The sequence below is a fragment of the Guillardia theta genome, assembly GCF_000315625.1.
Source record: "Guillardia theta CCMP2712 unplaced genomic scaffold GUITHscaffold_22, whole genome shotgun sequence".
NCBI lineage: Eukaryota > Cryptophyceae > Pyrenomonadales > Geminigeraceae > Guillardia > Guillardia theta.
In genome coordinates, this window is record NW_005434652.1 from 437,365 (window position 1) to 458,851 (window position 21,487).

At 52.0% G+C, this 21,487-nt stretch overlaps 5 protein-coding genes across 5 annotated transcripts; 2 read left to right on the plus strand and 3 right to left on the minus strand.

Annotated features, from left to right (window-relative positions):
* Positions 1 to 799: 799 nt before the first annotated feature.
* Positions 800 to 5,049, minus strand: GUITHDRAFT_105928 (hypothetical protein; the record flags this gene model as incomplete). The annotated part of the gene is made up of 7 exons (XM_005835244.1): positions 800 to 1,188; positions 1,245 to 1,321; positions 1,626 to 2,989; positions 3,039 to 4,181; positions 4,232 to 4,715; positions 4,763 to 4,897; positions 4,946 to 5,049. 7 exons carry the CDS (start codon positions 5,047 to 5,049, stop codon positions 800 to 802), a joined length of 3,696 nt encoding a protein of 1,231 aa, XP_005835301.1.
* Positions 5,050 to 6,002: 953 nt separating this feature from the next.
* On the plus strand, positions 6,003 to 7,721 carry GUITHDRAFT_105929 (hypothetical protein; the record flags this gene model as incomplete). The annotated part of the gene is made up of 8 exons (XM_005835245.1): positions 6,003 to 6,866; positions 6,912 to 6,993; positions 7,039 to 7,139; positions 7,190 to 7,263; positions 7,323 to 7,359; positions 7,401 to 7,433; positions 7,536 to 7,637; positions 7,695 to 7,721. 8 exons carry the CDS (start codon positions 6,003 to 6,005, stop codon positions 7,719 to 7,721), a joined length of 1,320 nt encoding a protein of 439 aa, XP_005835302.1.
* A 1,926-nt stretch (positions 7,722 to 9,647) lies between these two features.
* On the plus strand, positions 9,648 to 15,524 carry GUITHDRAFT_159505 (hypothetical protein; the record flags this gene model as incomplete). The annotated part of the gene is made up of 8 exons (XM_005835246.1): positions 9,648 to 11,544; positions 11,764 to 12,104; positions 12,152 to 12,607; positions 12,653 to 12,787; positions 12,833 to 13,002; positions 13,052 to 13,120; positions 13,166 to 13,379; positions 13,425 to 15,524. The coding sequence occupies 8 exons, from the start codon at positions 9,648 to 9,650 to the stop codon at positions 15,471 to 15,473; spliced, it is 5,331 nt and encodes a 1,776-aa protein (XP_005835303.1). The 3' UTR covers positions 15,474 to 15,524.
* Positions 15,517 to 17,670, minus strand: GUITHDRAFT_105931 (hypothetical protein; the record flags this gene model as incomplete). Its single annotated transcript, XM_005835247.1, has 13 exons — positions 15,517 to 15,585; positions 15,626 to 15,676; positions 15,719 to 15,791; positions 15,834 to 15,878; positions 15,929 to 16,451; positions 16,529 to 16,708; positions 16,752 to 16,809; positions 16,854 to 16,946; positions 16,997 to 17,066; positions 17,107 to 17,212; positions 17,272 to 17,343; positions 17,397 to 17,484; positions 17,548 to 17,670. 13 exons carry the CDS (start codon positions 17,668 to 17,670, stop codon positions 15,517 to 15,519), a joined length of 1,551 nt encoding a protein of 516 aa, XP_005835304.1.
* Positions 17,671 to 18,223: 553 nt separating this feature from the next.
* Positions 18,224 to 21,442, minus strand: GUITHDRAFT_105932 (hypothetical protein; the record flags this gene model as incomplete). Its single annotated transcript, XM_005835248.1, has 1 exon — positions 18,224 to 21,442. The coding sequence occupies one exon, from the start codon at positions 21,440 to 21,442 to the stop codon at positions 18,224 to 18,226; it is 3,219 nt and encodes a 1,072-aa protein (XP_005835305.1).
* Positions 21,443 to 21,487: the final 45 nt, after the last annotated feature.

The window sequence follows — 21,487 nt, forward strand, 5'->3', positions numbered from 1 at the left end:
GCACGACGTCCTGCCGGAGTATTACCTTCCCCAGTCAGGTGGAGGGCCAGGTGGAGACCGACTTTGTGCCTCCCCACGTTCGCAGCCTGACGAGGGGAAGCAGCAGGGGTGTTAGCTGGGAAAGGAGAAAGGCACGTGCTTGAGGATGGGTGGGCTCCTGCTCCTGCTGTCGCTCCTCTGACGAGGCTGAGCAGGAAGACGAAGCATGTAGGGAAGCAAGATTTGATGGAGGCGAACAGCCATGCGCAAGCTGCTGGTAAGATTTCTCCTCGTCCTCCTCGTCATCGTCTCCTCGTCCTCGTCCTCGTCCTCCTCTTATTCCTCCTCCGCTCTCAGATGCTTCTCCTCTGATCGCCTCAACAGGAACCAGCCGACTTAACAGCAAGACGAGGCAGATGTTCAAGATCTCCAGCAAAGTCAAGCGCGGGGTACGAGTCGAAGAGGAAACGAAGGCGGAGGGAGGGAGAGGCATGGGACTGGGGAAGGGGAAGGAGAGAGGGAGGAGGAGGAAAGGCAAGGAAGGAGGATGGGAAACGGAAGCGAGAGGAGATACGGCAAGATGACTTGCTGGCAGGTGACAGGGTTTCTGAAGGAGCTGAAGGAGGAGCTCATTTCTGATCGCCCGCATGACGGATAAGAACATTATTCAGTAAGATTAAACAAGTCTATCCTCCTCCTCCTCCTCCTCCTCCTCCTCCTCCTCCTCCTCCTTCTCCTCCTCCTCGTCCACATGCTCCTGCCATTCTGTCCCACCTATTCTTTCAAGCTTCTCTTCTTCGCCTTTCCTCCACTTGCGAGGCTAGCCCAGCCGCAGCTCCCTCAAGGCCCGAGCAGACAGCTCCTCTCTCCTGACCTCCTCCCTGTACGTCTTGCTCGGGTTTTCTCGCAGCAGCCACGTCCTTAGCGTGTGTGGCTCTCCCCTGGCATCCGCGACTTGCATGCTGACTGCCGTCACCACTTCCCACCCCCGGCAGACCCGCCCGTTGATGCAGCCATAAGGCCCGGTCCCCTTCCTCCACTCCTCCTCCATCTCTCCTCCCAGCCCCAGCCGCTGCCGGAGAGCCTCGGGGACGCGACGAAGATCGCGCATGGCGGAGATTCTCAGGTCCTCGAACTCTCGGATGGCGGCAGGAAGTGACTCTGCAAGCTGCCACCTCCTCTCCTTGCGCAGCCAAGCAGAGCAGGCACCTGCATGCTCGTCAGAGGGTGGAGGAGGAGGACGGAGAGGAGGAGGAGCAGGAGACCTGAGTGCACGTCAGTGCGATTGGCGAAGATTGAGTCCCAGCAGAGCAGCGGGTTCTTCCAGTAGATCTCTCCCTCCCTGTGGACGAGGCTGTCACAGACGTGCCTCACATAGACAAGCAAGGGGGTGAAAGGAAAGGAGGAGACGTGGAAGGGAAGGAGGAGGGAGGAGATATGTAGATGGAGCTTTTTGAAGGCTTGGAGGTTTGGAGAAGTGGTAGCAGCAGCAGAAGAGAGAGCAAAAAGAGCTGACGGAAGGGGGTAGCAGGAGCCATTTAGGAGAAGGAGCAGAAGATGGAAAAGAAGCAGGTGGAGGAGGGGAGAAAGAGAGGAGGAAGAGGAGGAAGAGGAGGAAGAGGATGGGTGGAGGAAGAGGTTGGCACCTGGCGATGCACTCATTCCACTGCTCCGTGGTGACACATGCTGATGATCTGCTCGTCACGTCAGTCGTCCGACCGATAGCAGCAGCATGAGACCGTGCGAAGAACCGAGAGTCTGTGTAGACGATGGCGGCAGAGCCCGGGGGGCAGCGGCCTGACCAACCGTCCCCCTCCGCCTGAGGGACGTCGGAGCACACGGGGATAGGAACTTCAGCGAGGAGGACGGGGAGTGAATGGGACAGGTTGTAGCATCCTTGGCTCATCAGGGGCGGGGCAGACTCGTCGAAGGTTGCATTGCAGGTGAGGGATACCATGTCGCTGCCGCCCGAGTGACGCGCGAGTTTGCTGCTCTCGATGGCGCTCCCTTCCTCCTTCCCGCCCGCGCTGCGGGTCCTTCGCCTGCAGCCCTCCGCCTCCTCTCTGCACGTGCCCAGTGAGCTCTTGAGCTCTGCTAGCTCCAGCTGAAGCCTCCGCCCGTCGTCCTTGCACTTCTCAGCCAGCTGGTCTGCGTGCTTCTTCTTCCCTTCAAGTTCTGTCATCTCCCTCCTGGACGCGTCCTGTGACTCTCTGTACGCCTGGCTGCTGTTGTGAGCAACCTCCTCGAGCATCTCCTTGTCTCGCTCGCAAGCTGCAAGTTTCTGTTGCTCGACGAGGATTACATCGCGTCCTTCCCCTTGCAGCCTCACCAGCTCCTTCTGGCAGCTTGCGGCCTCCTGCACTGCCTCCTCCTGCTTCTTCTCCAGCTCCACCAGCTTGCTGACTTCTCTGCTCTCTCTCTCCTGTGACGAGATCAACTCGTCTCGGCAGCTCACCAACTCCTCCTCTGCTTTCCTCTTCACCCTCCCCAGCTCTTCCATCTCGATCTTCCATGCCCCTCGCAAGTCTTGGCAGGTCTTGTTGGCGTTCCGTGCTGCCTCCTCCAGCACGTCCTTGTCCTTCATGCAGCCCGCTAGCCTCTCTTGCTCGGCCAGGTAGCGGCCGTTCAGTGCCGTCTGTGAGGACTTGACTGCCGTCAGCTCTGCATTCCTTGACGCCAACTCGGCCTCGAGCTCTTGGAGCTTCTCAACCGCTACTGACGGAACGATCGTCAGGTTGTTCCTCCCTTTGGCATGCGTAGCGCACGTAGCAACATCGTTATGACAGCAGGTCGAAGCCATGCAAGTATCAACAGGTCCAATCGGTGAGAATGCAGAGCCAGACACGAAATGCTGGGATACGTTGGCGTCCTCCAACATGGGCACCGGTGAGAGGAGGACGAGGGAAACCAAGACCGTTGCAATTCCAGATAGGATCAGCATCATGAACTTCCATGGGGAGAACCGAGTAGCTAGCTCTCTTTTCTTTTCCTGCAGATCTCGTTTCGTCTCCTGCAAATGTCTTCAGCCCACCTGTTGGCAACGACAGGATGCATAGTACCTCATACTGCTCTTCCTTCCTCCTCAGCCGCTCCAGCGCCTCCTGCATCCCGTTTTCCTTCGATCGCAACTGTGCCTGTACCTCTCTGACGTCTTCATCCTTCCTCTTCAACTGCTCCTCTACCTCCCCGATCTCTACATCCTTCCTCCTCAGCCGCTCCTCTACCTCCTGTATCCTGGCTTCCTTCGATCGTAGCTGTGCCCGTACCTCCTCCACCACTTCGTCCTTCGATCGTAGCTGTGCCCGTACCTCCTCCACCACTTCGTCCTTCGATCGTAGCTGTGCCCGTACCTCTGTAAGCTCTTCATCCCTCCTCCTCAGCCGCTCCTCTACATCTTGCATCCCGTCCTCCTTCGATCGTAGCTGTGCCCGTACCTCCTCCACCTCTTGATCCTTCTCCAGCAGCAGCTTCTGCAGATCTAGAATCTTTATTCTCGATGCTTCGTCTTCATACGGCTCCGTCTGAAGGTTTTTATCCGCAGATTGTTTCAGCGATCCCACAGACAAGTCAAAGACAGCAGACTGGAGTGACGACGTCAAATCTTCAATTTCACTGCAAGTGCCGTGCAGCTTCCCGAGCATGGCACCGATTTCACTGTCCCCCGGGTACGCATCGGGCTCAGTTTGAACAGGGGAGCGAGGGGTACAAGGCTCCGAGTTGGTCGACTCAGAGTCATTGTCGCCGTCAGCCACAACGTCTCCTATCAGAAATCCGCTGGCCTTCAGGCGGTTCTTGAGGTCTGCGGCCTTCAAATTCAGCTCCTGGTGTCTCTTCTTTCGCACCTCGTAGAATTGGGTGATAGAGCTGCCAAGCCGCGATGGCTTCTTCTTAGCAGCAGATACCGCCAGTGCACTGTCGCTGCACTTGTTGCTCTGGCGGGTGGTGAGGGGCGTCCGGACGGGAGAGCTTCCATGGCCCTGCCTTCCATACTCTTCGCTCCTGCTCCTCTCAACCGAAGAGGTGTAGGAGTCCGAGGACATACCTCGGTAGTAGTGTATGGTACGAATCATCGGCCTTTGAGGGTTGAGATCGATCTCCGATGAGGAGGGGTCTATCAAACTTTGATCCTCACTGCTGTGCCTCGCAAATCTGAGGGTCACGATCGATCCTGGCACACCCATGAGCAGGGGAACTACGGAGTCCTGCGGGTAAATCGACATGAGATCAGGTCGCTCACAGTGAAGGAACTTACGAAATCTTTTCCTTTGACTTGGATGTCATTGACGGATATCAGATGATAGCCGGAAATGTTCTCAAAGGAATCTCCTATCATGTCATCCACCACGCAATCGTCAGAAACCTTCTGTAGGTGTATTCCCACGACGTAGTGATTTGATCTGTCAACACTGTTCCTCCTCTGCAGAAACAAGACAGCACTCCTCCTACCAGCATTGCAGTACAACAGTTCAAACATTATCCGAAGCTTGGAATTAGAGTTCTCCTTATCAAAGAGGTCGATCTTCCGCGGTTGTCCCAACAGAGACTCAGCCGTCCTGGAACTTGGGGAGTCATCGCAATGAGAATAGTACATCGCTGCTTGCTGATAGTTGCAAGGCGGAGGGCAAGGAGCCTTCGGGCAAGACGCTTCTTCATTCTCCCTTGCCTCTTGCATCGGCAATGGATTGAGGGCCTCGCAACTTTGCACTTGCCGTATGCTCGACGTGACTGAGTAATTCCTGGTAGCAATGGTTGAGCTCGTGTAGGGCTTGAGTCACCAACGCACCTGCCATGTCCGTCCAGGAGCGAGATCATCAGAGATGTCTTAGCGTGGTCGTTCAGCTCCTGCCAGACCTCCAGCAAGGTCTTGTTGGCCGTCGAAATCCCATTGATTTCCAGGATCGTGGATGGAACCGAAATTCTGCACTCCAAGTCAGTGATGGGACTCACAACGTCGCGCAAAGATCACAGCAAGGACCTCGCTCCCTCCTCTTGGGACGACCTAACAACTTGGGGGACATCGTGATCCATCTCGATGCCAAAGGACGAGCCATCGAAAGTGAATGACAACATGCCTCAACCCGACTCGGACTGAGGCTCAGCGGCTCCCCGGCCGGACTCGGAGTCACCTCAGCCTGCCCTGTTGCTCGTTGCTCCTGCTCCGAAGCCTGTTCTAGAGCCTTGGTCTCCTCTCCTTCAGAACTTTCCTCCTCTCGCCCTCGCTCTCCTTCACTTGATCTCGGGGACGGAAGTTCAATGGTCCTCACCCTGTAACGCCATCCGAAATCAAATCGTACCACCCCACCCCACCCCGAAATCAAGCTTTTGCAATAGAGGTACCCCACATTTTACCAATTTTACACCACACCGGGTGACTACCCCCACCCCGGGTGGTGAGCGACCCCATCCGCCTGGGAACCATATCAGTGACCCCCGGTGCAATCACGCCGAACCTTGAAATTTCAAAATTGACCAGTGAATTCGAAATATTCAATCTATCTTGAAATATCAAGAAAAAGGTGAGCTAAAAGAGTTTCTGGGATAAGTTCAGAGGTAACCAGGGTTTTCACCTCCTTTGATCCAGGGGGTGGGTGATTTCAGGTTTATAGGTAGGGTGGGAGAAAATCACTTCCCGCCAAAACATGCAGAGAGGAAGGAAGTGAGAAGCGATATGTAAAGGGAAAGGAAATGGTGGCAGAGGACGAGAGATGGGAAGAAAGTAATGAGAACAAGTTGCTGATTGTGAGTTCATGGTGAATACGGGATTTCAACTGTATCCAGTAGAAATCGAATGAGACCGATAGTGCAGGTGAAGAGTTGTTCGAGATCAGAGATAATAGAGTTGGACAAAGCAATTGCTGAGCACACAGAATGAAGTATATATATCTGTTCTAAACTTGGGAGAGAATCAAAATCTCAGGAAATCATCTTCTTTAAACTTGAAAAAGAATCAAATCTTGACATACTTTCATTTACAGATTTCGTTCATTTTAAAGCAGGTGGGCTTACTCGCGCAGACTCTCGCCATGTCAAAGAGGAAACTTGAGACAAGTGAAGACGCTAATCAGCCAAGCATTGCCCAATTTTTCAATGTGAAAGGGGAAAAAGCAGATGCAGAAGAATCTGACAACAATGAAACTCTTCGAATCACTTACTTTGCGGAGAAAGAGGAGGAGGATGACAAGGGAGAGAGAAAGAAAAAACAACAGAAGCGCAGTAGCAAGGGTGATGTGCCTTCAGCGGCGAAGAATGCTGCGAAGTCGTCTGGAGTTCAACAGAGCAAGAAAGCTCAACTCAACAAGACGAACAGGTCAATCAACGACCCTGTTACCAAGATTGAGGGAGGGGAAAAGGTCACCTCAATGTCTCCGTCAAAATCACCCAGGCAGGAGCAATCCAGCAAGCGGCAGAGCAAACCGAACTCCAAGAACGCCGGCCGCAAGAATAGAAAATCGGAATCTTCAAAGGTTACTCTAGAATCGATTGCACTGCAGTATGGTGAAGGAGTTCAGACCCCAAGGCACAAGCCCAAATTCCACGAAGGAGATCGAATTTTGGGTGTGAGTCACATCAGTCATGGTGAACTTTATGAGGCAAAGATATTGAAAATTCGGCCAGAATTGAAGCAGGGACAGCCAATTTGGCAGTATATGCTCCATTACCAAGGTTGGGCGAAGAAATGGGATGAGTGGGTTAATGAAGATGGATTATATGAAGACAATGCAGAAAGTAGAAAACTAAAGCAAGAGATTTTGGATAGAAACAAAGCGCGGCGAGAAGAGTTGAAAGCCAAGGGCAAAAAGCAAGTTAATGCAAAAGCAAGTTCCAACAATGAATCTCAAAGTAATATAGACCACGAGAGCTATGAACCAAAAGAGAAAAACTATAGGGTGTGTTGAAATCTAGTCTTTATATTTGCTGATTTTTTGTTACAGATTACTCTCCCAAATACATTGCAACGCAGACTTCTTGATGACCTGGACATGATTGAGGACAACAAGCTTTTGCCTATTCCCAGTATGCCCACAGTTTTTTGGGAACTCGTATTGATGAATTTTCCAGGAAATCCCTGTGTGAAACAATTTCTGCAAAATTTCCTTGATTTCAAGAAATCGGCTGGTCCGTCGCCCCAGGAATTTTCAAAGATGGAAGACATGATCAAGGTGAATGGTACATTGGGGCTATTGCTGAAGGAATTGACATGGAATTGCAGGGTCTGGAGGTGTTTTTCAACAACACATTTGCTAAAATGCTGCTCTATCGATTCGAGAGTGTACAATTTCGTAGGTAGTCTTTGAACAGTCAGCATTCCGCAAAAGCAAGTCTTCTCACTTTGCCAAAACCAGATTCTGTTCAGCAAATCCAGGGATGAGGCCAAGCGAGGTATCAGTTTGATGCAAAGACATCCTCGCTAACATCGCTAGGTCTATGGCGGAGAACATTTCTTGCGGCTGATGGTAAAGCTTCCATCTCTCATGCAAGAAGCAAAACTACCGCTTGATCTGGCTCAGGCAAACGGAACATTTGTGTATGGTAACTCTCTGATATTTTTTTGTTAGAATGTGCAACCTATTTTGACTGATTTGGTCAAATACCTCGAGAAGAACGAGAATATGTACATGACAACAGAATGGCAGCCTGTCGATACAGATTACATTGAGGTGATTACAGCATTTCCTTTTTTTGCAACGTGTCTTTCTGATGCGAAAAATGATCAGATGATCGACCAGCAGGCGATTAATTGATATTTTAATTGATCTAGAGCTTTGAATTAGCTATCAACGAATCTCTCGTGTTGGAGCAAGAGATAAAAAGAGATAACAAAAAAGGATCTTCTTTCATCGTCCTAGCATAACCACGAGGTGCGTGATCGAGAAAAGTCGACGTCGAACAAATCGGATGCTTCAGTCAACTGAGAGTTGCAGCTCTTTGCGCACCTCAATCAAGTTGTCATCTCATTTCCAATTGCGATGCTAGACAGATATGCACAAGGGTTTCATACAATGGCGATAGAGATGCCAAAAGCATGCGCTTCATCATCAGCAAACTGTCGTCAGGACTGCGAGGACGTGGATGCGAGTCGATCCAGCCCGCACACTCTGTGTGCTTGGTAAACAAGGAACGTGTAACATCCTACATGCGCGAAAGATGCTATTTGATGCTAGCGACCACTCATCAATGCACCCCACCCGCCTGATTGGAATCTAGGAGTGGTCTCAAGGAGGGGTAGTGCATCCGCCTTGGAGGCAGAGAACAACAAATAGAGTTGAGACTACCGTACGGTCTGCACGACAGCCCGCCACGTTGACTTTTTCGAAAACATTTCTTTTCGCACTTCAAAGTGTACCAGTGTCACCCGTGCTGACAGTTTGGTCGTAGGAAAGTAATCCCCATCTAGGACAATGCGAGTTTTAAAATCTCCTGTACCCCCCCCCCCGTCGAGCTAGACCTGGCAATTAAAATCATCATACCCTCTCTACGACTTCTCCATGTGTGGGTTGTGACCTCAACGTGAGGGGTACCTGTGATAGTCTTTGACTAGGAATAATATGACCATGAGTAAACCCCCTCCGATAGATTCCCTGCACCCCGTTTTGTACTTGAACCAGGGTACCGATGAAGTCGGGGGGATGGTGGAGGTAGGTAGGGTGATGAATATTAAAAACGCTTACGTAAAACTGCTCCCACAACTAGGGGGTAGGTGCTACTTGGGTTGCAAGGAGCTTTGCTCATAGCATGGGGTTATTAAACTTGAAGTCAGGGGTAGTGGTAGGGATTCGATGCGACCGCTGATTAAAGGGGACAGGGGTGGTATTAAAACCGAAGGGAAAGTATGGGTACTTTCTCAATAATTTTGAGGGTAGGGGTAGTTTATTGGGTTCGATCCTGGTACTTATGCACCCCCTTTGGCATTATAGACAAGGAACCCTCACCCCCTTTTTCCTCACCCCCTCTGACCTACAACCCCTTTTCAATGCCTTCTCGAGACACCCCTCTACATGAAGATTCGGTACTTTCATCCAAATATATAGGTAGGGGTAATGACCATCATTATGCTGTGTCTACACCGGTGGTCAACAAATCATCACCCCTACCCCAACTCTGGCGCTCTACAGCCGTACCGCCTCCTCTACACCCCCTGCGCCTCTCCTCTCCGCCTTGCCCATCCCCTTTCCTTCCCTCTTCCCTCTCTTGTATTCCTCTATCCTTTTCTGCAGCCTCTCCTCCTTCTCGGAAGGTAGGCAATCGACTTTTGATTGCTGGCTTTCCTGTTGAGGCTCAGGCTCTATCGACGGTAGGAGTTGTTGCTTCCGAGCCGACTCCGTGCCCCAGCCGCCATGGCCATTGGGATTGGCTTCCTCAATGGCGTTCGCCTCGCCAGTCGTGGATGCACTAAGCTATGCTCGGGTGCATTTTCAAAATCCGTGTCGCAAACACATTTCCGCTCCTTCTCAGAGTCTGTGAGGGGTCGGACAACGCCTTTTGGCCCGTACGGTGGATTGATCAACAAGGAAGAAAGTGCCGACATGAACGCTGAGCGCCTTGAGAACTTGGGAGCTACTGGTGAAGGAACTCCTTTGTATGAAAAGTTCATCATGGAACGAATGGCAAGACGCGCTCAGTTTCTTGCTGAGAACAAAACTTTGGTCAATCAGAGTCATGACATTGAGATGATCAAGAACACAACCTGGTCTTGTATTGATGGAAATCAGGCAGCAGCGCATATTGCATATGCTTTGAGTGAGGTTTCCTTCATTTATCCCATAACTCCATCATCACCCATGGGTGAGATGGTGGATGAGTGGGCAGCAAACGGATTGAAGAACATCTTCGGCCAAACTTTGAGCGTCACTGAAATGCAGAGTGAAGCCGGCGCAGCTGGTGCTCTACATGGCAGCTTGAAGGCTGGTACGTTTGCCTCTACATATACGGCTTCTCAAGGGTTGCTCCTTATGATACCGAATATGTATAAGATTGCTGGCGAGCTCCTCCCGTGTGTTATGCATGTATCTGCTAGGACTTTGTGTGCTCACGCATTGAACATCTTTGGTGACCACAGCGATGTTATGGCCGCACGAACAACGGGATGGGTCATGCTCGCATCCGAAAATCCTCAGATGGTTATGGACCAGGCACTTGTGTCACACCTTGCGACCATGGACATGCGTGTCCCGGTTCTACACTTCTTTGATGGTTTCCGTACTTCACACGAAGTTAACAAGGTGCGAGTCATCAACTACGACGATATTAAGAAAATTTTTCCATGGGATTCTGTAAAAACTCACCATGACTCAGCTCTTTCACCTATGAATCCTCACATCCAAGGCACAAACCAGGGTCCAGATGTGTTCTTTCAGGCTGCTGAGGCTGCAAATGCAATTCACAATACCATTCCAGCATATATGCAAAAGTGGTCCGAGAAAGTGGCAGAGATTACTGGAAGACGATATGGATTCTTTTCCTATGAAGGTCATCCTGAAGCAGAGAACGTTATTGTAATTATGGGCAGTGGAGCAGTAACAGTTCACGAAACTGTGAAGTACCTTAATTCACACCAGAACCAGAAAGTGGGTGTCCTGAAGGTGCGACTGTTCCGTCCATGGATCACAGAAAGATTTATGGCAGCTCTTCCAGCATCGGTTAAGAGAATTGCTGTGTTGGATAGGGTTAAAGAAGTGGGCGCTATTGGAGAGCCCTTGTTCTGTGATGTATGTACCACTTTGCATCTGTCAGGAATGGACCACATCAAGGTTTACGGAGGAAGGTACGGTCTTGGAGGAAAGGATTTTACCCCAGGAATGGTCCTTTCCGTGTTCAAAAATTTGGAAGCTGCACACCCCAAGACCAAGTTCACGGTCGGCATTGTTGATGATGTAACGAACCTTTCCTTGAACGTTGAACAAGAAGTCGACATGCTACCTTCAGGGACGATTCAGTGCTTGATCTATGGATTGGGCTCGGACGGTACCGTTGGTGCAAACAAGTCGGCCATCAAAACAATTGCGCAGAACACTGACAACTTTGCACAAGGCTACTTCGAATATGACTCGAAGAAGTCTGGAGGGTTGACAGTGTCCCATCTTCGTTTCGGACCCCATCCGATCAATGCTCCATACCTTGTGAAAAACGCTGATTACATTGGAATCCACAAGGAAAGCTATCTTTCAAGGCTCGACATGCTCCGAAACCTGAAGGAAAATGGAACGGTTGTGATCAATTGCACCTTCGGTCCAGAGAAAGTAGAGAATATGCTTCCACCTCGTATGAAATACCAGCTTGCCTCGAAGAAGGCTTCTTTGTACTTGATCAATGCTGTCAAGGTTGGCAGGGAAACGGGAATGGGAAAACGAATCAACATGGTCATGCAATCCGTTTTCTTCAAGCTCAGTCGTGTGCTGCCGTTTGAGAAAGCTATCGAGTTATTGAAGAAGGATGTTCAAAAAATGTATGGAAAGAAGGGTGAAGAAGTCGTCAAGCGCAATTGGGATGCCATCGATCGTTCTATTGAAAATTTGGTTGAAGTTCCAGTGCCTGCTCAATGGGCCCAGATTCCGGTTACTACGAACAGTGCGGGCAAAATCACCAGTGCAGCTGGTATGCGTTCTTATTCGACTTACAATGGCAATGGTAAGACTGCTCCATTCAGTCCAGCCCTTCGGTCTCGTTCTATTTGGCGTACTTCGAATTCGCCATCACGGCGCTACTTTTCGACGAGAAACCTCTCCTCTCCTGCTGTGTCAGCGTGTGGTTCGAAGCCAGGCTGCGGCGGATGCTCAAAAACACCAGAAGAAATCAGAAAATCTACCCTTGAATTCGTTGATGAAATTGTTGAACCTGTCAACAAATTTGAGGGCAACGACTTGCCTGTAAGTGCGTTTGTCCCAGGTGGTCGTGTACCCACTGGAACATCAGCATTCGAGAAGAGAGGAATTGCTCTCCAAGTGCCTCGTGTAGATATGGACAAATGCACTCAGTGCAATTACTGCTCCCTTATCTGCCCTCACGCTGCCGTGAGACCATTCCTGTTCACAAAGGCCGAGCTCGAAGGCGCCCCTGAAGGCATCAAGAAAGGGTCCAGAAAGGCTATTGGCGGTGGAGTTCTAGACAACTACAACTTTCGCGTTCAGGTATGTTAACTGTTTTCAATCATTTGAAGTGTCACTCATTTTCGTAGGTGTCTCCACTTGACTGCACAGGATGCGAATTATGTGTCCGCATTTGTCCTGCTGATGCTTTGTTCTTCGAGGAAACCGATAAGGCTGTTGAGTTGGAAGCTGAGAACTGGAACTATGCCATTTCAGTGCCAAACAAGGGAGAGGAAATTGACAAGACCACCGTTAAGGGTTCACAGTTTCAGCAGCCTTTGTTGGAATTCAGCGGAGCTTGTGAAGGATGCGGTGAAACTCCTTATGTGAAGCTGTTGACTCAGCTTTTGGGAGACCGTTTGGTCGTTGCAAATGCAACGGGATGCTCTTCAATTTGGGGTGCCTCTGCTCCATCATTCCCTTACACTGTCAATGCACGTGGTGAAGGACCTGCCTGGGCGAATTCTCTCTTTGAGGATAATGCTGAGTTTGGACTTGGAATGCGTCGTGCATTTAAGCAAAGGAGAAATCAGCTCATGTTCTTGGTAAGCACGTGTTTAAGCAAATTGTCTGTCTAAACGTTGTAATAGGTTGACGATGCTTTGGAGGATAAAACTGTGCCGCTCAGTGACAAACTTCGCAAACTTCTCTCCCAATATTCCGTTATGCGACATGAAGATAAGCTTGACATGCTTTTGCCCAAAGGAAGATCGTTTTACAATCAGGTATGTACTGATATTTTTCTGAGTATAAGGTGACTTTGATCTCAGCTGCGGGAGAAGATTATTCCACTTCTGAGAGAGGAAGCTAAAAACCATGAAAAGATTCAGGAATTGTGGGATCAGGCGGATATATTTGGAAGGCACAGTCACTGGATTATTGGTGGTGATGGATGGGCGTACGATATTGGATTTGGAGGTTTAGATCATGTCTTGGCTAGGTTTGAAGATCAAACTTTCTTATTGTTATCTTTTGACTCTGCTGGACAGTGAGGAGCATATCAATGTTCTGGTCTTGGATACCGAAATGTATTCCAACACTGGAGGTCAAGCTTCGAAGTATGCGCACATGTGTCCTGTAAGCATCCTAATTTGTTATTTCAGGTCTACTCCACGTGGTGCTCAAGCCAAGTTTGCAGAAACTGGAAAATTGACAGCCAAGAAGGACCTTGGGCAGTACGCTATGACTTACAAGAACGTCTATGTTGCATCTATTTGTATCCATGTCAACCATCAACAAGCCATCCGAGCACTTCTGGAGGCTGAAGCATATCCCGGACCTTCGCTTGTGATTTGCTATTCCCCATGTATTTCACAGGTGTACATGCAGAACGTCCTCTCTTGCAACTAATTCGTTTTTCAGGGCTTCCCAATGGCTGAGGCCATTCAACAATGTCGCGATGCAGTCGAGAGTGGATATTGGCCTTTGTATCGTTACAATCCTCTTCTCGCAGAGGGTGGAAACAATCCCTTCCAGTTGGATAGCAAGAAAATCTCTGGCGACTTGTTCACTTTCTTGGCTCACGAAAATCGCTTTGCATCAGTTATGAGGAGAAATCCTTCCTATGCCCAAGCGCATCAAGACCGCTTACAACGACAGATTGCAGACAGAGCGAAGGCTCTGAATGTTTTGAGTCTTGATGAACTTCCGGCATCTCTCAAGGCTGCTGGTCCATCCGAGAGTGTGACTGTGCTTTACGGCTCTGAGACTGGAAATGCCGAGGAGCAAGCCAAATCACTTTTTGCCGATTTGAAAGCAAGAGGCACCTCAGCAACCCTATCTAGCTTGGATGACTTTGATTTTGAGGAACTTCCAAATCAAAGCACGGTTTTGGTTGTCATTTCAACGTGTGGTCAAGGCGAATTTCCGGCAAATTCTCACAAATTCTGGATGAAGCTCTCTGATCCCACACTGCCAATGTCATTTTTGGAAGGAATCAAGTTTAGCGTGTTTGGTCTTGGTGATTCCACGTACTCCTTGTTTTGTGTCGCTGCCGAAAGAATTGATGTGAGGCTGGCTGAGCTGGGTGCCACTAGAATTTTGAATCGTGGAATTGGTGATGACAGAGACGAGGACAGGTATTACACGGGCTGGGATAACTGGACACCGCAACTTTGGAATGCTTTGCACGTCCCACAGAAACCATTGGAGCGAAAGATACCCAAACCTGCGTACAAGGTCACTCGTACCCAGGGAGAAGCTACCCCATCAGTTTCGAATGATAAGCTTGTTCCTCCGGGATCAAATCCATTGAAGCTGATGGAAAACACGTTGCTCACGCCGGAGGGTTATGACCGTGACATCCGACACTATGTGTTTAAAATCAAGGATACGAATGTTGAATACAAGGTTGGTGATGTACTTGCAATCTATCCAAGAAACCACGTGGATCAAGTTGAGGAGTTCTGCAAGATGTATGGTTTGGATCCCAACGAAGAGCTCAATGTCGTTTCTACTCCCGAGGCAAGAAATCAGATTCCTGAAGAGCTCAATGTTCGTCAGCTTCTTCAGTGCGTGCTTGATATCTTCGGCAAGCCCAACAGGCGCTTCTACGATACTTTGTCTCTCTTCGCCACAGACCCGGCTGAGAAGCAGAAGCTTGAGCTTATCACTTCTGAAGACCCAGACGGCAAGGCCTTGTACAGAGAACTTTCACATGACATGGCAAATCATGCTGATGTCTTGAAGCGTTTCCCTTCAGCAAGGCCTCCTCTGGAGCAGCTTATGGACATGATTCCGGTGATCAAACCGCGTTCCTACTCCATCGCTTCAGCTCCAAGTATGCACCCTGATGAGATTGAGCTTTGCATCGTTGCTGTCGACTGGGAGGTGCCTTCAACGGGCGAGAAGAGATTCGGGCAATGCACAAGCTACCTGCGAACCACCAAGCCTGGAGACACCATCATGTGCTCTGTGAAACCAAGTTCCATCGTCCTCCCTGAGGACAACAAGGCTCCTCTCCTTATGGCAGGCATGGGCACCGGTCTGGCGCCATGGCGTGCCTTGACCCAGCATCGCATCGCCCTCAAGCAGCAAGGCATCGATGTTGGACCCTGCACCATCTACTACGGCGCACGCAAGGGTGCAACCGAGTACCTCTACCGCGAGGAGTTCGAGAAGTACGAGAAGATGGGAGTCCTAAGAATGGTCACAGCCTTCTCGCGCGACCAGCCGCAAAAGATTTATGTGCAACATCGCATCAGAGAAGACTACGAGAATGTGTTCCGACAGCTGATGAAGGAGCAGGGCAGTTTCTATGTGTGCGGATCTTCTCGAAACGTTCCCGAAGATATCTACAACGCAATGAAGGAGGTCATGATGCTTGGTGGAGGGATGCAGGAGGCTGATGCTGAAGCCGCTCTTGCTTCTCTCAAGATGGACGGACGTTACACAGTCGAGGCTTGGTCGTAGATTGCTTCGCAAGAGAAACGTTTTGATTTGAATGAACGAAGTTTCACATCCACATCATTCTTATCCCTCCTGACCTATCTCCGATGTAGAGGCGATTCAAGTATTGGTCCCCCTGGCCAACGTCAGCCTCGCTCTCATGAATGCGAAGCTACCGCAATGCAGCAGATCCTTGCGGAGACGTGGAGCAAAAGCTCTCCCTTGACCTGCAACCTCCTCACTCCCAACCCCTGCCCCTCCTCCTTCACCTCCTCCTCCCTTGCTGCTTTGAGACTCCAAACCATGACGTTGCCCTCGGCCCCCCCCGACAGCAGCCGCGACCTGCCGAGCATGATTGCCAGCCATCCGTGCAAGCCTGTTCACCTGGTCTCGTCCACGACCAGCGACCTGACAGGCTCCGCATGCCCTCTAAGTACTCTAAGGAGGGCAAGATCCTCCGAGTCCCCCACGTCCCAGACCTGCAGGAGACTGAAGGAACGGTCTGAGGACAAGTAGCTTTTACTTTGATCGTCGTGTCGTCTCCTGCCGAGCACAGGAGCTTCAGGTAGAGATCCAGAACGAGCCCGTTCACGCTCTGCTCGTGCCCTTGTATCCGCTTCGTCCTCTGAAACTTCAGCCCTCCCTCCTCCACCGTCACTTGGAACAGAACGATGGACCCGTCGAAACCCCCAGCAAAGAGCACCCTCCTGGCAGAGTACAGCGCGAGGCACTCGATGCTCGCCCTCAGCGGCTCGCTACTGCCTACTTCATGCAGATCATCAGCCTTCCATGCCCTGACGGCTCCTTCGGCTCCCCCTGTGAGATACACATGCTGCTCCTTATCAAGCACGATGCAGTGAAGGGAGGAGCGATGCGCTTGTCGAGCAGCGAGTGGGCTCGGGGTCCCCGCGCTCCACTTGCGCACGTAGCCATCATATGACACGGAGAAGATCTGGTCGAGCTGGTCGTCATACACAGCAGACGCAACGGAGTGGTGATGTCCTGGGGGGGAGGCATCAGTGCGGCTGGGGAGGAGGGGAAGGGTGTGGGAGGGGAGAGGATGCTGAGCAAACGGTCACCGTGGAACTGAAAGTCCTCCTTCATCCCTTCGAGGGAGATGCTCCAGAGCTTCATGACACAATCCGCACCGCAGGATATGATGAAGGAGCCGTTGACCTGCACAGTCAGTGCCAGGACGTCCCGTTGGTGCGCCCGTATCCACTGAGTGACTCTGAGGGCAGACCATGCTACCTTCCTGTCTGCTGCTGACGTCAGCACACTCATCAACTCGCTCTGCAGCACCTATCAGCGTCCCAGGGCCTGACTTTGCCGTGATGTACTTGTTTATGGTGGAATCCATCTAAATCCACTGAGGCACGTAGTGGTGTCGGGGGTGCTACACACCTGGTGGATCAGGCTCAGCACCTGTCGGCTGCTCCTCAGCTCTTCCGAGTCAGGCATCTCGGACGCGTCGTCTCTCTTCGACGACACCTTCACCTGCAACCCGCATGTCAACTGCCCTATCAACCATTCTCGTCGCCAGCTACCAACTCCGCAAGAGAGTCCACCACATCAATGTGGTTGAGGAGATCTTTCATGATGCTGATGCAAGACATCCTGGAACCACTTCAGCAGAGCCAGTGGCGATCGTCTCTACCTCCTCTCTATCGGGTTGCGGCGCTTCAGGTAGTGGGTGATAGTGAGGCGGATGATGGTGAGGCGTCGGACGTCGTCGAAAGACTTGAGAATCCTGAGGGATTTCTCTGCGAGGAAGGGTCGTGAGGATGGATCTAGGAGCTTCTACTGCTCTGAGTGGAGCAACCTGCATGAGGCAACGCCTCGGTGAAGAGCTGTGTCGTCCGGTCGCTGACAACACTGGCGATTGAGTAGAGTCCTGAAACCCACCATCATCATGAGATCAAGGCACGAATGTGGGAGTCACTCCACCATTGCCAAAGAGAAGCACGGCTCTGTCCCAGTCTTCAAAGTCTGGCCTGCCCCTCTCAGTGCGCCTGAATGTCTTGGAGAGCTGCTTCTACAACCACGGCATCGTTTGTCAGCGGGCACGGAGGAGGAGAGAGCCAGGAAGGAGAGAAACCTGGAGCACGTCGTTGATCAGGTTCAGGTGGACCTTGTCAGATGCCTTGACATGATCCAAGCTTCGCTCCCCCACCATCTCCAGGAAGAAACGCATGCTGTCGTTCACCGCCACATCCACCATGTCGCATCTCCGACAAAAACTCGCCGAGATGAAGTGCGGTCCGATCATCGCCCGGCCGCCCGGCCCAGCCCGGCGGCCCGGGCAGTCCCGGCCCGGGGTGGGCCAGTGAGGTGTACGCCCCAAAGTTGACCAAAGTCAAATCACCCTACCCCTCTTTTGGCCCTGCGTGGCAACGATTTTCCTGAGAGCACCCAGGTCCTTCCTTGCCAATTTTTCCTATTAGCACCTGATGAGGCCGGAAAAGCAACTTCTCAGAAAGTGCGCCATGCGTCAGAGCACGGGCCGGGGGCCAGGGGGCGCGGGGGGCCGCCCCAGGCCGGTACTGGGAAGACACAGTTGTTATAGTGAACCCGGCCGGGCACTGGCAGGCCGCGGGGCTCGCGGACTGAGAAAAATCTTCTTTACTCAAAACTTACTGGCAGTACGGAAGTTTGAGAAACTGTGCCTTGTTTACTGTACTGAGAAAGAAGTTCAAGGTCATCTAGATTACGTTCAACATTGAGACTAGAGAGCAGCGAGGACTTGAATGAGGAGAGGAGAAACTGAGGAACGTCTACGAGCAGGCTCGCAGGAACACTCGCGTCCTCTGATGGGTCGAGACGTAGCCATCTCCTCTCGCAATCAGGCGAAGAACGCAACTCCAGTGGCTGCTCCTAGCAAAGCAGCTGCTGGCTTCCTCAGCAAAGAGCATGAAGTTCTGCTGCCCGGGGACGATCGTGCCAAGAAAGACGTCCAGTGTCCCGTCCTCCTCGTCGGAGTACACAAGGATGCTGTGAGCAAGCGACATCTCCTGCTCGAGCTCGAGCGGCTCGGCGAAGAAGATATAGCGAACACTAGCAGTGCTCCAACCGCTCGCTGAGGGCTGGCAGCCAGCAGGAGGCTGCCCTGAACGAGCGACGCTGGCAGCAGCAGAAGGAGAGAGCAGGAGGCCCTCCTGCCTGAGCTCTACTTCCCGGAAGACCCGGGCTGCATCGAATCCTCCGCAGGGAGGCTGTAGAGGGGCATGGAGGGAGGAGCCCGCGTTCTTCTTCACGTTGGACCTCCAGAACCTGTCCTGCACAAAGATGGGGGGGAGGGAGATGTAAGCTTCCAGGAGGCGAGTCTGGATGAGGAACTGATACATCCTGTCGATGACGTCAAAGACGGGCATGCAGAGCTGGGAGATCTTCTTGGCCCCTTTGACGCTGTAGAAGATGGCAGCGGAGCAGGAGGGAGCGAATGCTCGGGCAAGGAGAGGGTGAGCATGCGAGTAGGTGACGTTGGCGCAGGTCTCGTAGCAGAACTCCAGGTAGATCATGTCGGAAGACGGAGGAGACTGGGACAGAACCTCCGCGAGCCTGACGCTGACCTGCCGCAAGTCTTGGGCAATCGGGAGAACATCGTCCTCGAAGATGAGGAGAGGGTATTCTCCCTCCGCAGCGTCCTTGATGATACGGACTTGCTCATGTGCGTTTGCCAGGTACTTCATCTTAGCTTCTTGATCACCATCCTTGTACCAGTCCAGCCGCAGGAGCAGGTTGGCGGATACTTTGCCGCTTCCTACCAGCGATTCGAGATTCACCTCCTTCCAACTGATAGTGGGGGGTATCGAGAGGTTCTTGAAGCCGATGCGCCGGAGGGTCTGCTGGACGTGCTGGAGGCGGAGACTGTCGTGCCTCTGGTTCATGACGACGACCGGTATCGAACCGAGGTCGATGGACTCTTCCTCTCCCCCTCCTTGCGCACTGGCGGCGGAAACCTCCCGCAGCGATGGGAAGTTCAGTCTCATCATGGAGGCTGCTGAGTTGTTGAGAGTCTCGTGCAACCATGTACGCCATCGATCCGGTTCAAGTCTCCAGCCCTCGTCCTCACCGTCCAAGACCAGAGGCAGACGAGACCTGGGCAGGAAGTCCTTCGAGACCGTCCAGAAGAGATCGTTCCTCTCCAGAGAGAAAGGGGAATGCGATGGCATTTTAATCTCGTCGATCACGATTCGAGGGACTCCACTGACATGGCTTGTCCATGCAAACATCACCTGCACATCATCCACGCTGTTGAAGAGATGTCGAACAGTCGTCAACTTGAAAATCAGGTCACGGTAGCAGACGCTGGTGTGAAACCCGGTGGTCCCGATCCTCAACAAATCTACTTCATCGCGATCTATAGCTCTCCTGCGGCCGTGGAGAGGCTGATTCAAACTCAGGCCCTCCAGCCCGATCATTGCGCGCTTGTCAAATTTGTCAATCAACGACTTCATCCTCCCAACGTAACCGGCAGGGTACGACAGGCGATCATCCATCATGATTACATACCCCGTCCAGAAGTCGAACACACTTTGCAATCTGACCACGTTGACGCTTGACATGTTCTGCACGCTTCGAGAACAATCGTGGAAGTCCTCCTCCCTGACTTGCTGTGGAATTACCCAGTCGATCCGCGTCACACCCTCCAGGTGAGGGAACAAGCGCATGAATCCCTCTCTGCACTCCTCACCTTGCAAGCAAGAAGAGAAGACGACTACATTTGTGTTCTCCTCCATCGAACCCCCTTTGTCGTCCTCATCAATCACTAGAAGTTTCCTTGACAAGACCAGCTTCTGCTCCCGCTTCATCCCCACTGTCCCAAAGATCAGGAGCTCGACGTCATGGCTGATTAGATGATCATGCAGAGTGACCACCATGTCGACCACACACCCTTGCCAACGTTGACTGTTGACAAGGAACGAACATCCTTCTCCAGATTCCTTGTTCTTCGTCTCACCCCGGACGAGATCCGCACGCGTCAGCTCTCTTGGTCCCCCAAATGCTCGAATCGTCAGCCGGCTGGAATCATCTCCTGTCAGCCATGGCTCGACAGCGAACCGAACATCACACTTCCAGGTCCTCCCGGGGCCCGACAAGATGCATTCGATCTCGGAGAACTCCACAAGATGGTTGCTGGCAACTGTTGTTTGATGATCCGCGAAGATCCAATCGCTCTTGAAGTCTCTCATGACATGCTTGTCAAGTCCAAACATGTAAACCACTCGCTTCGCTAGTTGCGACAAGTCGAGATGGTCGGCAAAGAGTGCCAGCGGGCCATAGGCAAGATGGAGCTCCTCCGCGTGTTCAATCAGGAGAGCCATGTCCAAGATCGAAACCAACGAGGACAGGAAGGGCGTCACGTCAAGGCAGCGAGCGTTCCCTAGAGTCAGATTTCCCTCCCGGCAAGGGGAGAATCTCGAGGATGACGAGGACACTATGTAACGTTCACCTGGCCGGATCCCAAACAAGTCCCGCACGCTCCGCTCATCCTCCTCTCGCCGATTGAAGTGCCATCTTGACCAGCGCTCGCTGGGGTCCCTCCCCAGCTCGAGGTAGAGTGCGTCTGTGCAGCTCATGCTGAGGGCTCGCGACGTCCCTGGGCCGAGGAGTTTGAGAGAGGAGCCATCAAACCGGATGCTGGGAACGACCAACTCCTGCTCGAGAGACTGCGAAGATGCTGCAGGAAGATCTTGAGGGAGCAACGGTCGGACGTTGTGCAGATCTCCGAAGAGACGATCGAAGGATGGCATCTCCTCTTCGGTCATCTCCAGCAAGACCTTGCCATGGCTGGACGACAAGTCCCTGACGATTGCCGCGCAGAGCAACAGCTCCCATGAGCAACCGCCATCAGTTTCCGTTCCCTGATGCCTGTGGAACGTAACGAGAACATCGCCAGGAGATGCCCAGGACAAGTGCAGCAGGATGGATAGGACAAGTGCTACAATCGCCCATCCCCACGAGGGCAGGTGCATGCCTGCCACTTTGCGCATCGGTTAAGCCATGGACTGTGGAGGTCGTGTGATGCAGTCCCGAAC